The sequence below is a fragment of the Gallinula chloropus genome (genome assembly GCF_964237585.1).
Source record: "Gallinula chloropus genome assembly, chromosome: 4".
Classification (NCBI taxonomy): domain Eukaryota; kingdom Metazoa; phylum Chordata; class Aves; order Gruiformes; family Rallidae; genus Gallinula; species Gallinula chloropus.
Window position 1 is genome coordinate 84,804,274 of NC_140088.1, and position 17,279 is coordinate 84,821,552.

Sequence of the window (17,279 nt, forward strand, 5' to 3'; positions counted from 1 at the left end):
TAACCCAGAAAAATCAGGTGGAACTCTTCCATTAGTGGTGGTGAAAGCCAAAGCCAGAGATGAACTTGGCTGGCCACTTGGAAAATGTTAGCAGCAGAACAAAGTGTTCAATCACTGGATGATGCCCTTCCGTATTTGGTTTGGCATTGCAAGTGACTTTTTAGAAAGCTTGGGGTAAGCCATGTATTTCATGTTGAACTCCCGTAACTCCCCCCAGATAGGCATTGAACTGTCTGGGGGGACACATGTGACACACATCCCTGATGGTGAGGGTGAGTTTACTAGGAATATATCTTCAGTGTACTCTTGGGAATCAAATGTCTAGGTCTAATTTGGTTTCCCTCCGTTGTCCTTAATCCTCATTTGACATGCTTGAGTAAGCAATTAAACTGGAGTGGAAATAAGATGCAAATTGGTGTTGGGGCGGGGGGGGGACCTTTTCTGGCTTGCATCTCACTTTCTTGTTTCTTTATGGGTTTTGCTTATGCATTCATCAACCCTCAAAGGCTATAGATTTGAGAGGATTTAGTAATGAATTAAAATGCTAGTTCTTCTCTCTGAATATCTCTTCAGAATTGCAAGAGTGGACTGAATTGTCAGTCGTTAAAACATTAATTCTCTCTGAACTGAGCAATTGTCCCTACAGTGGGATGTTGATGGGAACTTTGTCTTTAAATTGCAGCCCGTATTTGCATGCAAGAGTCCGTGAAATTCTGTCCGACTGTGCCTTACCAATTTCAGTTCTGACTTTCTCTGTTGTGGGTTCCTGTATCTTCAAGGAAATTGAAAGTAAGTTTTCTTTTTGTTATCTGGAATACTGGGGGAAGCTATTTGGGGTGTATGAAAAAGTAGTGAAATCCCAGGAGGCTTTCACTAAAAGAACCCCCCAAGATTTTGTATAACTTCAAATGCTGTGTTTACCTCCCACAGACCCACCCCAAGAACTCAGATTTCCTCTATTAGATTTAATTCATTCAAAGCCCTAATACAATGAGTCTGAATGGAGTTTTTTCTCTAGATAAGTTATTCCAGTATGTCTCTTCATTTCAATGTAACTTAAAGTATGTATCTCTTACAATAGAGAGATCAACACTTTCTGGCAAAGAACAAAGGGCAGAGTAATTACCAGGCAGGAAGGGTTGTTGCCAGTCATACAGACGTAGAACTGATGGTCCTCTTTGTCTCCATGCTTTCCTAATTTAGGTGAAATGGTGTAGAGCATCTGGGCAGTTCTAAGTTACACAAGGAAATCTAAAAATGAGACACCATTCATTGGCCAAATAGATCAGCTTTTCCATATCAGGAAGCGATAATGGGGACAGGAATTTCATTGTCCTGTGGTGACGTGAGTGGATGATGTGAGGAAATGTATGGAAACAAATAAGAAATGGCTTTTTTTTGTGATGGCCATTCCACTCAGTTGGATTGTAAAATAATGCGTGGCTATGTGTGATTTGTCCATAGTCATGGATTTCTTCCAATGGCCTTGCATGGCCTGTTGGATTTGAAGTTTTAAACAGCTTCTGTCAGCTGAATAAGTGAGCAGGAGGAGTATACTGCTAGTTAGAAGTAAGGTTTTCCAATCTAAAAATGCCTGCACCTATGGAAAAACAAGTTTTCCTGTTTTGTTTTTGCTCAAATATGTGTAATGCTGTACTAGAACTAGCAGTAATCTGTCGGGTCAGGATGGCAGCCAAGTTCTAAGAGGATGGAGGAAAAAAATAAACTAAACCAACCATCTTCTACAGCCTTGTGGATCCCAAAAGTTTGTGGTGTGGGAAAAACATTACTTGAGTCCATGTAGATGGCTGGACAGGAAGGTGCATCCTAACATCACTCCCCTCTTTTCAGTGTCCAAATTTAACTACAACCCATCTGAGAGCTTGTTTGTGCTGGCCCCAGTCCAGTCTCTCTCCATCGGGTCAGTGATGAGCGCCATGGGCCTGGGGTTCCTACTGTCAATGCTCTTCTTCATAGAGCAGAACATCGTGGCATCGCTCACAAACGCCCCAGAGAACAGGTAATGCTTTTGGTACTCCTTTTTCTTTGTAGAGGGATGTCCTCAACTCTCTTCACAGCACTGGTTGTTCTAAGCTTGTTTGAATAGCAGAAAAGATATTTGGGACATGTTCTTCAGAACTTCTGTTGTCACAGACAAAATGAACTTTGCTGCTTAACTCTTCACCATCCCCAAAACCTGATACTGAAGCAGTGAGCCAAAAATGCAGAGCATCAGTGAGCTCATCACCTCAGCCTGTTTTTAATTTGCCCGTGTGTGAATGTTACATAGGTATTTTTTATGGTTTGAGGTTTGTGGATATACCTTTAGATATCTAGAGTGTCTAACCTGTGTAGACGCTTGCACTGCTTTTTCAATGCAGAGGACTTCTTCAAAATGAAAAGTCAATGACCTGCAGAAATTTCTCAGCATGATGTGTTGCAGTTGTGCATCAGAAAAGAAGTGTTTGGAGATGTTAGTCTCCAATTTAGAAGTTGGGAGTGAAGTAAAACATTGCACATAAATCAGACCTATCAGACATTAGACAAACTTGAGTTGAGATGTTGCACTATTAAAATATTCTGTCTGATGTTTTTGTGCCAACTGTAGTCAGATATGATATTAAGGATGAATGTGTATGACTTTTCCAAGGAAACCACCGTGTTTCAGAGGATTTTTACTAATGCAATGCGTGGGAGGGTTCTCTCTTTGCATAACATACATTAGCATTCTCCATGTTGTAGCTGGAGAGATGCTGAATTAGGAGAGAGGAAACAAGCTCAAATTCAGTTATACTCATTTGGTTTTCTTTGACCACGTGATTTTTTTTCCTCTTCATTATATCCCTTTAAGTAAAGTGTTTGGATAAATCTGTAATGTAAGTGGGTCATCTCTTTCTTAATATGAATTCCTTCTAAACTTTTGGTGTTTTCCACTAGGATGTCTTTAAGGAATGCAAAATATTCTTTGGAGTTCTTCGTAGTGTTTTTCATAATGCTGAGCTTATGCAGATCAGGTATCAGACCATGGGTTTTTAGAGGCAAACTAGGACTTGACACCTGCTTGTAGCACCATCAGAAAATGAAAATACTGCAGTCTGTACCAGTCAAGTGGAGAACATGCTGTTTGGTGTCTTACAGGGAAAAGATGATGCTTGCCTGCAAGTACACTGATGTGCTTTGCTAATGAATAATCAGTGCAAGCATGTGGGGCAGGGTGAAGATAACTCAGCATAAGTTCTCTAGATCGTTGTGTGTCAAGCTAAATGAGCTCAGCAGAGCCTACCTGTTGCTTAGAGTAGGTGTATGCCAGGCACAGTGCTTCAAGGCTGCTGAGACCAGTGTTCCAAGGGGATTAACATGATGCTGCTGTTAAATCAATGCCCTTTATACATAGAAAGCCCTCTGAAAAGGGCAGACACGACAATCAAACGATAACCCTGGGGATGCTGGAGATGCCTTTGCTCTGAGAAAGCGGCACGTGAGCAGAGGTCGTGCTTTCAAAGGATGATCCAACACAGGAAGTGTGTTTACAATACCACCCTTCCTGCCAGCACCTTCCAGCTTCAGAGGCATTGCAATTTAGATGTCTACCTGACCTAGTCACCCCATGCCCTGCTCTGTCAATGGAGGTGAGCACTTCCAGTGGGACAAGTCTTTTGTTCCAAAACTAAACCCCACCCAAGATTTCTGCTGCCCAAACAATGACATCTGCTGCTCTTGAAGATCTATGCTTGTCTATCTCAATGTGCTAGGTCATGTCTACTAGCTCCATGCACCTCATGTCCTAGATTTCACATGGCTCTGTCTGCTTAAGTATTGAACAGAGCTTGTTTGGGTGGCATTAAGACACCAAAATGATGTTTTACTTTGCAGTTGATAGTGACCAGCAAGAAATTAATCTGATCCCTTATGTTGTGTCAGGGTGAACACTGCTGTCTGCTCTGATGTTCAGGCAGAAACACAGCTATAAACCTCTCAGTTGAGGATCAAAGCTCAAGAGCTATAATCCTTATTCAGCCTTTCTAAGCTCATGGCATCTGAGCAGTTGGTACCAGATGGGTATATTCAGGAAAGGTGAAAGCAAAAAGTGGTAGGGTTAAGCTAGACATGAGTTCAGTGATAGCTGTGAAGTGGTCAGCTTCCTGGATGCAGGCTGCTGATTTTTCTCCTCCCTTAACAAACAAAATGGGGAGGTTACCCTGCATTCACCAAATTTAGGAGTGTGTCTCCTTGGCTGACTACTAAGGAGGATCTGAAGCTTAAGGAATTCATGTCCTATTTTCTTATCATACGGTAGCGGTTACATAACTAGGGGATTATTGCAGCAATCTGAGCACATGTTCCCCTTGTGGGGAAGGAGGGAGATGGGGTTAAAAGAGGGAGGGTGGGGAAACTTCAGTGTCAGTACTTTGACAACCCATGCTCAGGTTTCTAGCCACTTGTTTTGTTGACTCTGCTAGCAGATACACATGTGTATAAATAAGCATAGAGGCAAAACGCTGGTTAAACTTTAATGGCTGTTGTTTTAGTGGGTTGCTTTCTGCTCACTGTTGCTCCTTCTAGGAGATGACTGCTTTGGGAGCAAACTCTCAAATTTCATTACCTTTTGTGTTTGTGTAGTGCAGGCTGTAAAGCAGGAGGAGTGTAAAATGGCTCTGTCCATGAAAGTGCACCTTGGTGTTCAGCATTTGAGCTCAGGTTCAGCAAGAGCAGCCTGTTATGGTCGGTACTGGGTATAACTGCTGTCAACTTGCACCTCGTTTCAGGTTGGTGAAGGGAACAGCCTATCACTGGGATCTCCTCCTTGTTGCCCTGATTAACACAGGGCTGTCAGTCTTTGGCCTCCCGTGGATCCATGCTGCCTTCCCTCACTCCCCAATGCATGTCCGTGCCTTGGCCTACGTGGAGGAGAGGGTTGAGAACGGACACATCTATGAGACGTAAGTGGGAACTGTGGAGCTGTTGTGGATCTTTTGGGGTTTATTTGTGATTTCCTAATCCTTTGGGTAGAGTGTGTGGTGTGATTGGAGTTAGCTAACTAAAGATCTGCAAGATATGAAGCTGGAAATGAGGTACACCAAACAAAGCTACCTCAAGCCAGCATGGCCTGTGACCCTCCCTCTATTCCCCCTTCACCAAAGTGCTTGTTTTAGGATGGATAAATAATTATGTTCTTGTCAGTGGCTGGTGGCAATCTGTAGGGATTCTATCATCTCCAGTACAAATTGTCCTCTGGAAGAGTCAGCCAAGACCTGTTTCACGTTTATCCTTGTGGAAAGCTTGAGGAGATGCTTTGACCAGATCTTTCCAGATGTCTTCACCAGAAAAAATCCAGTCTGATTCATTGCCTGAAACCTGGCTGGTGGTTATTACAAAGGGTGGGAAAAATGCAGCATTATTTCAGCTCCCTTAGCATCTTCCACCACGGCAGGGCATGCTTATTAAATTCTCTGCTTTTCAGCAAACACAACTATGAAGCGGTGCCTGGATCATGGGTTTCTATTTCAGACCAGCTTTTTTGCTTCTGAGTTGTCCAACATACTCTTACTTTAAAAAAGAAAATTGAAAACACAATTTCTCATGACCTGCTTCAGAATACAGATTATCTAGCCTGTTTGATCTCAGTATGTTACAGTTGAGTGCTTTTACCTCAGAAGTGGTAATTTCCACTCACATGCCATTAGTTTTAATTATTCTGTCTTGGTTTCCATTTTCAGAGTTGCCACTTATCAAAAGTGAGGCTAAGTGGTCATTTACCTTGAGGTTTTGAGTGGGTCTGTCTTAATTTCAGTATTGCCTTCATGCTGTTCTTGGCTGGCCCACCCCAGCCTGGCATGGCTGCTTTTTGGGGTTGGTGATGGACAGATTTCACCTGCCACACCTGGAAACTTCTGAGTTCTGCTGCTCCCTGCACTGCTTTTACAGCCTTTTCTTGGGAAATCAGTCCCTTGAGCTCATGTTTCCATTAGTATGTAGTGGTATTCATTGTTCCCACAACTGTGTCTTGAACAAATGCTGAACTCTATGTCAAAAAAAAGCAGCTTTGTCATTTGAGTTCTGTAGGGGTTTAACCTGTGCTATTGCTCCTGATGTTCATGATCTGCTCTGGGATACCTCTGCTCTTCATTTCTTTGTGACATGCAATATTTACACCTTAAAACAGGTGTCAAGCCTTCCTGCTGTGTCCTTCTGTTAATACCTTGTGGCTTTCTTCTTGCTTTGCCACCCACTGTCTTTATTCCACACTCTGGCTTCTCCCTGACAAAGTCCAGTTCCAATATCCAGCTCACAAAGCTTATTTACATACCAATTTGCCTCCAGCTGAGGAAGAGCTGTGTCACAAGGGAATGTGATTAGTGAGATCAGGACATCCTCAGTTCTTCTAGTAGAATCACTGGAGCCATACCTAGGTTAGCATGGCCATTGAGGGATCGCCCAAGCTCTTTTAGGGCAGGAGGAGAATGAGGGTTTTCCTAGTTATTTCAACTCCCTTTGAGACTGAAGCTTTTTGTTCTCTGAAAAGCACTGAGATATGAACAGGAGACTCCAAGCAATGTTGTCATCTCTTTTTTTTTTTTTTTTTTTTTAGCCAACTCTTCTGCAAAAGAAACTTACTGAAGCTCAATTAGCAAATCAGGAGTTCTTTCAGTGCAGGCTCCCTTGGCAGACTCCTTTTCTGCACTCAAATCAAAGCTCTCAGTGAGATGATGATATAAACAAGAATAAAGATCTGTCACAATGAAAGCAAAAATTTCTTCTCTCCTGTAGAGTAACCACTTGAGTTTCATGTGGCAATCTGCAAATAAGCTCTCATTACTCATATGGAGGAGCTCGGGAATGGCTAATCCCATGCTAGCTGTATTTAAAGGATTCTGGGGAAATGAGCCTAGATTATGGTCTTTAATCTCCATTAATTACTTTATTGCAGCACAGGCTTTCTGGAGCTGTTTCCTCAAGGGCCAAACCAGTTTCTAAAGACAAGCAAATTCCAAGGTTTTTTCTACTGACTTAATGTGACTGTTCTTGATTCTTTGCAAATGAGAAAGGTGGTAGAATTGGCAGAAGACCAAGGTTGGTCTTGTGGCACTAGGTGAGACTGAGAACTCCAGCTTTAAATATCTCAAATTTGGTCAATTGTAAGCAATTTTAACTGTCTGATAAGAAATTCCAAACTACTTCAAGTGGCATTAGTAGCTGGCAGTAGTAGTTTTAGTACATCTTGTACATGATCAAACACTCTCCAGTGCTGTGATTGCTGCACCCCCAAGAGATGACAGAAAACTTCATGAACTTCAAAAACCCATTACTGAAGGGCTGCTACTCTGAGCTGTTCCTGTACTTCAAGACTTGCCTCTGATTTGAAATCTGGTGGCTTTGTATCTAACTTTGATCCTGAGCTCTTTGGTTTATGTGATTTCACTTGCAAGGAACCTAGAGGACTTGTGCTTGTTCAAACTGGTGTTTGAAGGTCATGAGCATCCCCAGGAGTGGGGTTTTTTTTGCCTGAAGTAACAGAAATGCTGTTTCTGTACCTTGCCCAATGAGGAAACCAGGGGAAAATTGCTGTACCTGATGCTGTTGTATCCTTTTACTCCTGCTTTGCTGGGCCACTTGAGAATAGTGATTCTGGTAGGTCGAAGTGATCTGTCCCCTCATTACTGGACTATCAAATTACTCTGAATCAGCACTTAGTTGCACTTGAAGCTCTTTGGCTCTGTCATCTCAGACATCTGTTCTGTGGCAATCCAAACCTGGCAGCAACGAAATGAGTGCCAAACTACATCCACCTAGGTGATGTCCCAGTCCTTCCAGGGCCTGCAAGAGCAGTGTGCAAGTAACAGGGTGGAAAGAAGTGCTCTACTCTCCCATGATGGTTTAGGCATTGGCATGGACCTTTTGACATAGACTTGCAAAGTCTGAGGGGAGGAAAGTTGTGGTTTCTGCTCTTTGAATCTAGCCAGGGCAGGAGGGAGGGTACTTAGAGGCTAACACCTCCTGTGGCTCTTCTGTGCATCCTCTCTTGGTAATCCTAGATAATATGTATGATCTATCCTATTACTCACCAAGAAATCAAAGTGTTGTCCTCAGGACTGTGTGTACTGTTAGTAATACCTGTTTTTTCTTAGGTCTCATGACTCCTTATGTTCATTCTGCTATGCTACCCTAATGCAAAGAGCAAGCTGTAGGCTGTTACCCCTTCCCTCTCTCTCCTAATAGAGGTGTGAAAGGCTCCTTCATCCCCACAGCTTCATTCTGCTTTTAAGCATATAAACAGGTTTGAAGTTCAACCTGACTTTACTTATAAGCAAACATATGTGAAGGGAAATGTGTTTTGATAGTTCATGTCAATCCTCAGAGTATTTTGTATACATTGTTAATTTGGAATATGAGATCTCACATCCAGTGAATGAGGCTGCTAGATGACACCACAACAGCTTATGGACAAGGATTTCTCCTGATAATAGTGGGGTTTATTCACTGAACTAGTAGATTTATCTTCTCAACCCCAAAACAAATCCCAAACATTAAGAATCACCCTTTTCTCAGTAAGTAATCTTGGAAGATGAGGGTTTTCTTTCCTCCTATTGTTCCTGGACTTTTGCATTTGGGTTTTTTTTTTCCAAACTAGTGATGTTAACAGGTTTAGTTGAAGTGAAAAGAAAACAATGCAACCTCCCCTCACGCCCCACGCAGACTCTGAAAGTTGCTGCATGCTTTCCTGTCAGTCGTCTTCCCCATTAAAGAGGGGGGGGGGAAACCCTAAATCAATCTGTGGTCTGTCAACTCTGGGAAATTTGCATTAATTAATTGCATGTTTTGCATGGTAATAGGTAACTTGCAGAGCAGCTGCTGTTATCCACAGCAGAACTGAAGTTCTAGCTCCCTGCGGTAGCGCTCTCAGCGTTCCCTTTGATATAAACAAGGAGATCCTCATGCACATGAAAAATGCTGACTCGTAGGCAGACACTGCAGGCTGGTCTGTTTTTTTTACAAGAGGTTCATTAGTTCCTGTAGAAGCCAGTGAGTTTTGTTTTGGATAAAAGCCAATTGTATATGCACTGGGTAAATTGAGGAAAGGATTACTGCCCAGAAAGAGGATTCTTGCTTTTTTTTTTTCTAATGTGCTAAATAGAATTATTTTAGAGGGCAATTTAGTTCAGGATAGGATCTGTAGAGCTTTGCAGAAGGGGAGTTTGGCAATTTTCCAGCTGCTCTGTTTGAGCTATGGATTAAGTGCCTGGCCTGGATCCAGCAGAGCTCTGCCTTCTCAGTGTCAGCATGGGGCCGGAAGTGCTGATCTCAGTGCAGTGGAGATGAGTTTACCAAGCAGCACGTGTCCTGCATCCACACAGAGTAGTGAGTCCCAGGGTCAAGCTTACGTGGGTCCTATTCCCTTAATCCCTGTTTTTTTGCTTCCAGGATTGTGAGTGTGAAGGAGACTCGGCTGACAAGTCTAGTGGCAAATTTCTTGGTTGGCCTTTCGCTCCTGCTCCTCCCTTTCCCTCTCCAGTGGATCCCAAAGCCGGTCCTCTATGGCCTCTTCCTCTACATCGCCTTGACCTCCATTGATGGGAACCAGCTCTTTGAAAGGGTGGCCCTCCTGCTCAAAGAACAGGTATGCAGACTAAGCACAGCCTGGTAGAACTGAGAAGGAAACTGTGTTTACAGCCTTAGCACCAAAATGTGCCAGGAGCGATGTGGAAAGCTGCTGGTGTTGGGAATGGGGTTACCTCCAAAACTTGTGTTCTCAGGAAGCTGACTTCTAGCTCCAACCTGCCCTTTACATATCCTTATCACTTTTCTCTGCAAAGACAGAGTGAAGCTTGATGTCTCTTGTTTAAACTGTCTGCCATAGACATGAGCAAGAGAAATCCTTTCTATTAAAGCAGACAAGTAAGTGGGAGAATAATGCAGTGTCAAACAGCAGAAGTGGCTTGGTTATTATTGGGTTTTAAAAAAAAAACCCTCATAGCCAAATTGTTCATCAAATTGCATCTGTCTTTCAAATTCTGCATAAATTGCTTTTTGCATTTTCCTGCCACAAAAATGTTTTAGCTTTCTTGCTCTGAGTGATGTCTCAGATGTAATCCTTGTCTTTTCAATCTGCTAAGAATTGCTCTGGAGAACTGGTCTCCAGAGGCAAAGATGAGTGCATGGATGGAGCTAAGATAGCTGCTACCAGTGAAGACACCCCCTAAACTTGAGTGCAAACCAAAAATACATGCAAGCAATGCCTCTTCAAAAATAAACAATTGCACAAGATGCTGCTTACTGAATGTAGGGTGTTTGTAAGTTTTAAAAACCCACTGTGATGTCATGTCAGCTATGGAGTGCCTGAATTTTGAAAATAGTTTAAAAAAAAAAGAATTTACAAAGCACATGCCTAGTGTCAGTAAATGGTGATCTTTCATTTCCCCAAGAAAGCTTCAGAACAGGTAATGTCTTGCTATGTTTTGCACTTTCATTTTGAGGTGAGTGAAATACCACAAGACCAGATTTTAAGCTCAAAATGGAATTACTTGCATTATTGAAACCCTTCTGATGTGGAATGAAAACAAATCTGGAAAATCTGTTTTCAAAGCCATCTCTATTACAAGTGCTAAGAAGGTGATAGCTTGCAGTGTAGGTGGTACCTGGGAGTGATTGCAAATCTCCAGCACACCTTCTCTTATGAAACAAGGGTCCAGAGCTTAATAAACCCAACATTTGGCTCTGCATCTCTGCTAATCTACCTGGATCTCTAATATTACATCCCAGATGTTAAAACAGAAATGTGGGTAAAGATTACGTTTGTCATCTCAATTTTTGATGGAGTAGTTACTGATGTGATATTACTTCTGGGATTAGTAAAAATCATGTGTGGAATTTTCCAAGCTTTGGTTTGGGAAAATTAAAAAGTAATCTCAAATACAGAGATCTCCCTTTTCTGGAAACCTTTTAATGAGTCATGGCACAACTTGAAATCCATTGAGTCTGTATCGGTGCCAGCAGACAGTCGCTCATATTCTTCATTGATGTATAGACAGTGAGTCAAAGCCTGGGCTCAGACGTGAGCAAGTAGCTGTCAAAAAAAACCCCACAAATGATATTTAGTCTATTAATGTCACTTCCACCCCCCCACTATTTCTCAAAAAATTAGTATCTTCTACAAGTTGAGAAAATCACTGTAGTCTGAGCACAGCCTCTTCCCAGACCTTCCCAGTCTCATCTCCTGGTCTTCCCCTACTAGGGTTCAGCCAAGAAATGACCATCAGGGAAAAGCACGGAGTCTGACCAGCAGCAAACTGAAGGTTATCAAATGAGGAGCTGGGTTTTGGGTGGAGAAACCATCCAGCAATAACAACACGCCAATGCATCTACTTACCATCACCCCCCTTGCACTCCCTCACAGGCGCTTCACATGTTGCTGCAAAGCCCTGATAATCCTACTCAGGGGAATCTCATTACTGTACTTATCAAGATATTTTATTGCACTCCAGATGCTCCCAAAGGCAATCCTAGCTGTGTGGTGTCTCTTCTCCAGGTTTCTAGTGCCCAGTCATCCTCTGTGTATCGCTGCCAATGCTCTGGTTTGAAGCATTTGCTTTAACCCCACAAATCCTGCATTCAGCTGTTGAACCTGTTAAGGACCCGATGTTGATGCACTCTGTGTGTAAACTGATGGCTTCCTTAAAGTCTTTGTGCTGAAAAGCCTTTGCTGTATTGTTCTGTCACCAAGTCCGGGTTGCTGCATGACTAACCTGTAACTCTTTCCTTCCCAGACTGCTTATCCTCCGACACATTACATCCGCAGAGTGCCCCAAAGGAAGATCCACTATTTCACAGGCTTGCAGGTCCTGCAGCTTCTCATCCTCTGCGGCTTCGGAATGTCACCGTTGCCATATATGAAGATGATCTTCCCGCTCATCATGATAGGGATGATCCCAATCAGGTACAAAGCTTGGCTGACTTCTTTTCTTTGTTTCCTATGCCTCTTATCTTCAGTCTTGGACTATAGGAAGTCTGAGTGGTCTAGAGGGTAGACAGTGATGTTCTGAGCAGCTCAATCTTGGGTAATGGTGACCTGTTTCTCACCAGCTACTCAGGCTTGAGGAGAACCAGTGCAGAGAACCTGGGATTTCACTGATGCTGGGTTCTCTGCAAAGGGTTCTGTGCTGGCAAGTACTTGCCTCTCTGCTAGCCATAAGAAAAGAATGTCTCCTTTCACATGGAGATTGTGTCAAGACTCATGATCTCCCTGAGCAGCTGTAGTCTGAGCCTTCCTTTTAGTCACATAATAATGTTCCTTATTGCTTTGCAATTTGATTTTTGCTCAGAGCAAAGCTAGAGACTTTTCCTAAGAGGAATCCTTATCTCTTACCCAGCGCTGTGGTGATCTCCTCACTGCTGAATGCTGTTGCCAATGATGAGTTTGACCAAACTGGACACACTTAGACTTAAAATGTATTTTTTTTAAACTAAGACAACCCTACAATAGCTTGAAGCCTTGAGAGACAATCATTGAGGAATTCGACTAATTTCTTCCTTAATGCTTATTAACAGTGACTGCCCATCATTCTCCAGTTAAATCATTCATACTCTCCCTCCTTTGAATATAATGAGAAGCCATAATAAGATCTTGGAAGGAACAGATCTGTTTGCAGTCTTCTTGATTGGTTTTTAGGCCAGCATGGCATCCAGAAAGATCTGGTTTTCTCAGAGCTTCCAGTCTTGGAGATTTTTCTGTCTGATCTCAAAGTTTGGGGCTACTGAGGTGATAATCAGCTAAGGTAGCTATTGTGGTGGCTTTCCTTGGGTGGCACAGACGGGTCCAGTTGTTTCTAAAACAAAATCCAATGTCAAAATTACCATGGATTTCAGCAGGATCAGGTTAGAGCTATTTGGGCTGCATTTTTAAAGGATAAACAAAACCTTGGAAAACACTGAAATTATTGCTCCTGTGGTTAAGAGTCTCTCACCTGCCCTTCAAATAGGAGCCACTTTGGATGACTGGTTAAGTGGCTGGTAAATACTCAACTGTGTGCCCTGCTGGATGAATGACTCTTGTGGGAATTGGAAGTCTCAGTGCAAAGCAGCTCAGTACAGAAAAGAAAACATGGGGCACTCTGACAAACATTCCAGTATCAGACATAGTGTAATAAGCTGAACTTGCATGGAGAGAGCTATGTCAAAGCCTGATTTTATAATAAGAGCTAGATAACAGTGCAAATGTTATCTTTTGAGTAAATAAAATACTGTCATCTTATACTAGCTCTGTCTCTAACTCATTTCTATTTCCAGTGTAGCTTTTTCTAGTAGCTGGATAATCAGCTCTGCTGCTAAGGGGGATGATGGTGCTACCTGGCATGAAACAGAAATTTGCCCTTGGCTTTCCTTTCTGATATATTTTGCCTTCATGTAATTTCTGTGGGCTCCAGCTGAGAAGGCAGCACCATGATGCATGAACTCTGTAGTTAACAATGACTTTTTCACAAAGATTTGGCACTCTAAATAGATGAGAGAGAGTCGAAGAAATGAAATATCTCTTCTGTATTTTTTAAGAAGTGAAAGGAGGAAGAGGAGATGGGAGAGTAGCCAGGGGTCAAAGTCAAGAATCAAACCCAGATGAGTGAGTCAGACTGAGTGTCCCATCCAGATAAACATCCATGTTGCTTGTCTGTCCCAAAGCCACATTTCCATCTGTCCGACAGCGTTGGAGTCATGATTTGCATTGTCAGTGGTGAGGGATCATCTTTTTCCCCTGATGCAGTGTTAATGTAAAATAATAATGGATTTCAGTGGCTTCTCATTATTGCAGTGGAGAACAGCCTGTTGGGAGAAAATGTGATCTTTTTGGGTATCCTTAGTTCCTGGCTTGAATTCAAAACTTTGGGATGGCTAGTTTTCAGTTACACACTAATCCTTGCTTTGAGGAGTACTGAGGTTAAGGTTGTTCAGAGAAGAAGAATCTTCTTTCCAAGTTCTCTGTGATGCTTATCTGTGCTCCCACGGCTCTCAGGCATTTCATTTAATGACAGGTCTGTCTAAGCAGATCCTGGTACTTCTCAATAGTCAGTGCTGTTTGGGATCTCTTACACAGCTATTGAAAACACTGTTCCAAGTCTTAAACTGGCTTTCTAGTGTTTTGTGCCTTATTTTAAGAGCTGAAGAATTACTTCCTTGTTAAGCAAGGAAAGTATCAAACTAAATGTGCAGTAGAATTCAATAGGAGCAACTTCACAGCATAGTGTTACAGTGCCTTGCCTTCCTCACCCAAATACATTAATTCATGAGGATGTTCTTGCAAACCAAAGAAACCCCAGACCTCAACAGTAAGGGAATCAGTATAATCCTGACACCAGGTAGGGATGGAGTTTTACCAGCAGCCAGAGGAGTGAATGTTACAGCCCTCCTTAACCTCTTGCCATGGTCTCAAGTCTAGCTGATAAACTTAGTGTTGCTGAGAGACAAAGGTTGTCTATTAAAGCTTCTCTGTGTGAGAGCTGAAAGGAGTGAGCTGTGGTACTTGAAGAAATGAGGAAGGGCAAGACAAATGCCCCTCATGTGTAGGTCTTTGAGCCAGCACTGTAAATTTAGAACAGGGTTTCTCCTGTGAGTTCTCAGTGTCTGGTGTTAACGGTGTAAGGCTGCATCAGGAAGGGTTTGTGTGTTGGGAAACTGCAGGGAAAGTGGTGAAGAAAGTAGAAACTTAAGTAAATGGTGATTCTTGAAAGTAATGCACTTGCAAGCTAGAGGCAGTGGAAAGCTATTGCTGGCCTCCCCAGCACAAAACCCAGGAGCCAGGTACCACCTATGGGCCAGGTGGTACATTTCTGGCACCTTTAAGACCTTGTGGAGACCATATTTGTTTTTTCTCCTTGCTGAAACGAGGAGACTCAAATGCTGTATTTGCTTGGTTGGTTTTATTTTTCTCCCCACTTCATCTCCCCTTTAGCTGGGTGAATCTCTTGTCTCTGGCTGTGCATACAAGCTCAACTGACAGGACAAAGTGTTACACGCTGACACACAGGTGCTAACTCTGTCTCTCTGGTTCAATCTTAGGTATAACCTGCTCCCTAGGATCATCGAAGCCAAGTACTTGGATGCTATGGACGCAGAGCATTGAGTGGTGTCCTCTGCACCTGGAGCAGTGAGGACAGCTCTTTTGGAGTTGAAAGGCAGCCTTGCTGAGGCCTAGAACAACCTATCTGCAGTTCTTTCTTTTGCCACTTTCCTTCTGCTCTAATATGGCATTGGTAACGCACACATATCAAAGACCAATTGAGCGTTGAAGTGTCAGACCAAAACAGCCTTGGACTTGGAAGGCCGATGCTCTTTGGAGCTGTGAGGCAAGCAAGCTTTATGGAAATGCTACTTTCCACATCCCATAACTGGAAACCCCAAAGATCAGCATGTCTGTACAATTTGGAGCATGTGTTCTCAGAGTTGTTGTGTGTTCCCTTTTTTGGGGGTAGGGAGGAATCTCTTTCCTTTTTCTTTTATGCACCATGTCCCTTTCTTCCAAAACACTATAAGGACAGCAACTGACCCTTCTTTTTGAGAATGACAGTCCTGTTCTGGCCTTTGAATTCAATTTCCTGTGCATCCAGTATTCACAAATTGGTATTCTGGGTGGGTTGGTCTCCTGCTAAAACACTGATGTCAGGAGAGATGTCTGGCCATCTCTTCAGATGAGCAGAGTTGGAAACGGATATAATTTGTGCTGATAACAATCCACAGCTTTGAATATTTAATTCCTACAAATGAGCTGGAAATGTTCAGAGGTTGGGCTCGCTTGGTGATGTTGATGAAACAGCATCTGGGTCGAAGGTATTTGGGAATTATTTTGGGTCTTCTGCAATTACTTCTTGGTTAGTCAAACACAAAATGTAGTTTTGCACAACTGCAACGTTCTTGCTTGCACCCAGAGTCAGATGCTGAAACTTGTCAAAGGGCAGTTGTGTTAATGATTGCATATACATATGTACAGTAGTGCCTATGTGTACATATATACATATGGATTTGTGTATATATTTTGCATAGATATACAAATAGGCCTGATTCTTTCAAAGTATCAGAAGTGTTTTGTGCAGTGTTACCCGTGATGTCTTGACCATATACTTGTTCTCTGCTTCAGTGCTGCTTTTTCTCATTTGAAATAGTCCTTTTTTTTTTCCCCTCCTTTTGAAGCTGCTCAGTTACTGTTTTTGTTTGTGTTGCTTTACTCAAGGTATTCCTTTGCCACCTTCTCATGGCATGAGACCTTTATAGTTCTTTCTTGATGCTCCAACGTGTGAATTTTGCCTTTAATTTTAATGTACAGCATGCAGTGAAATTTTTCCTCTTTTGCCTAGTCAATATTTGTTGGTCACTTCATTGTTTCTGTTTTGTAGCTGATCTCCAGTTTTCTTCACTCAAGACATTATATTATATTTCTGGATGAATCTAACTCCTGCTGTCTTTTCATATTTCAGTTTGTTTAATTTTGCTTGTACTATGGTCAGTTTTCTTATTTGGAGTACTGTGAAACAAAGCTGCCCTTTAGTTCACTGCTTGCCCTTTGCACACTACAGATCACAGGAAAAGTGGTAAGAGAAACATGGAACCTCTGAAGATAATGTACTTTCAAAACAGTAGAAGTGAGGGGGGGAGAGGAATACAAAATAAGATGCAAATGTATTATTAGCAGAGAGAAGAGTTTCTTACCAGTTGCTTGCCCAGTAAGGGCTGTGCAGTTTTGAACAGCACCTGCCCTGCTGAGTGGGTGATCCTCTGCATGCTGAGGAAGAACCAAGTCTGTAATGAGGGAGGAAGGCATTGGGTGAAAACCTATGCTGAAATCAAGCTGAACTCAAGCCACTGAAGGTTGGGTGTGTTTGCACTAAATATCAGATGGTATTTCATCTTAATGTAGCTGCCTATGGCTGTAAAACATGCATGAAAACTGACTGTTTTTTTTCCTTATGAAACCCTTCATCTTTGCATTGAAACTTGCTGAAGGACAGCAGCAAGGGTGCTCCCAGGACCGTGGCTGTAGCTTATATGTCCCTAAGCAGTTGTAGGGGAAAGTCCTCAGCTTAGTAAGCAAGACAATGTCATGTGACCTCAAAAGCATGACCTTCATGTTGAACCAACTAACTCTTGTAGGACTGCTGAGGAGTCTTAAGGTCAGGATGACCAAATAGGGAATGCCATGTGTTTGGAGGCAGCAGGGGTACCTCACACCGTGTCTGACCAGTGGTGTGATGGCAGGTATAAATCTGTGCCTGGCTTCTGACTGCCTTCATCAAGGCTTCCTG

The 17,279-nt window shown here is 42.6% G+C and overlaps 1 protein-coding gene across 1 annotated transcript in view; it reads left to right on the top strand.

Annotated features, from left to right (window-relative positions):
• Positions 1-15,237, top strand: part of SLC4A11 (solute carrier family 4 member 11) — a gene marked incomplete at its 5' end in the record, with an annotated part of 88,108 nt that extends 72,871 nt beyond the window's left edge. Inside the window, 6 exons of the mRNA XM_084264061.1 lie at positions 683-789; positions 1,852-2,020; positions 4,767-4,940; positions 9,421-9,616; positions 11,763-11,932; positions 15,043-15,237. Coding sequence (XP_084120187.1) covers positions 683-789; positions 1,852-2,020; positions 4,767-4,940; positions 9,421-9,616; positions 11,763-11,932; positions 15,043-15,106 — 880 coding nt within the window. The 3' untranslated portion in view covers positions 15,107-15,237. The remainder of the gene's footprint in view (positions 1-682; positions 790-1,851; positions 2,021-4,766; positions 4,941-9,420; positions 9,617-11,762; positions 11,933-15,042) is intronic.
• Between the last annotated feature and the right edge of the window lie 2,042 nt (positions 15,238-17,279).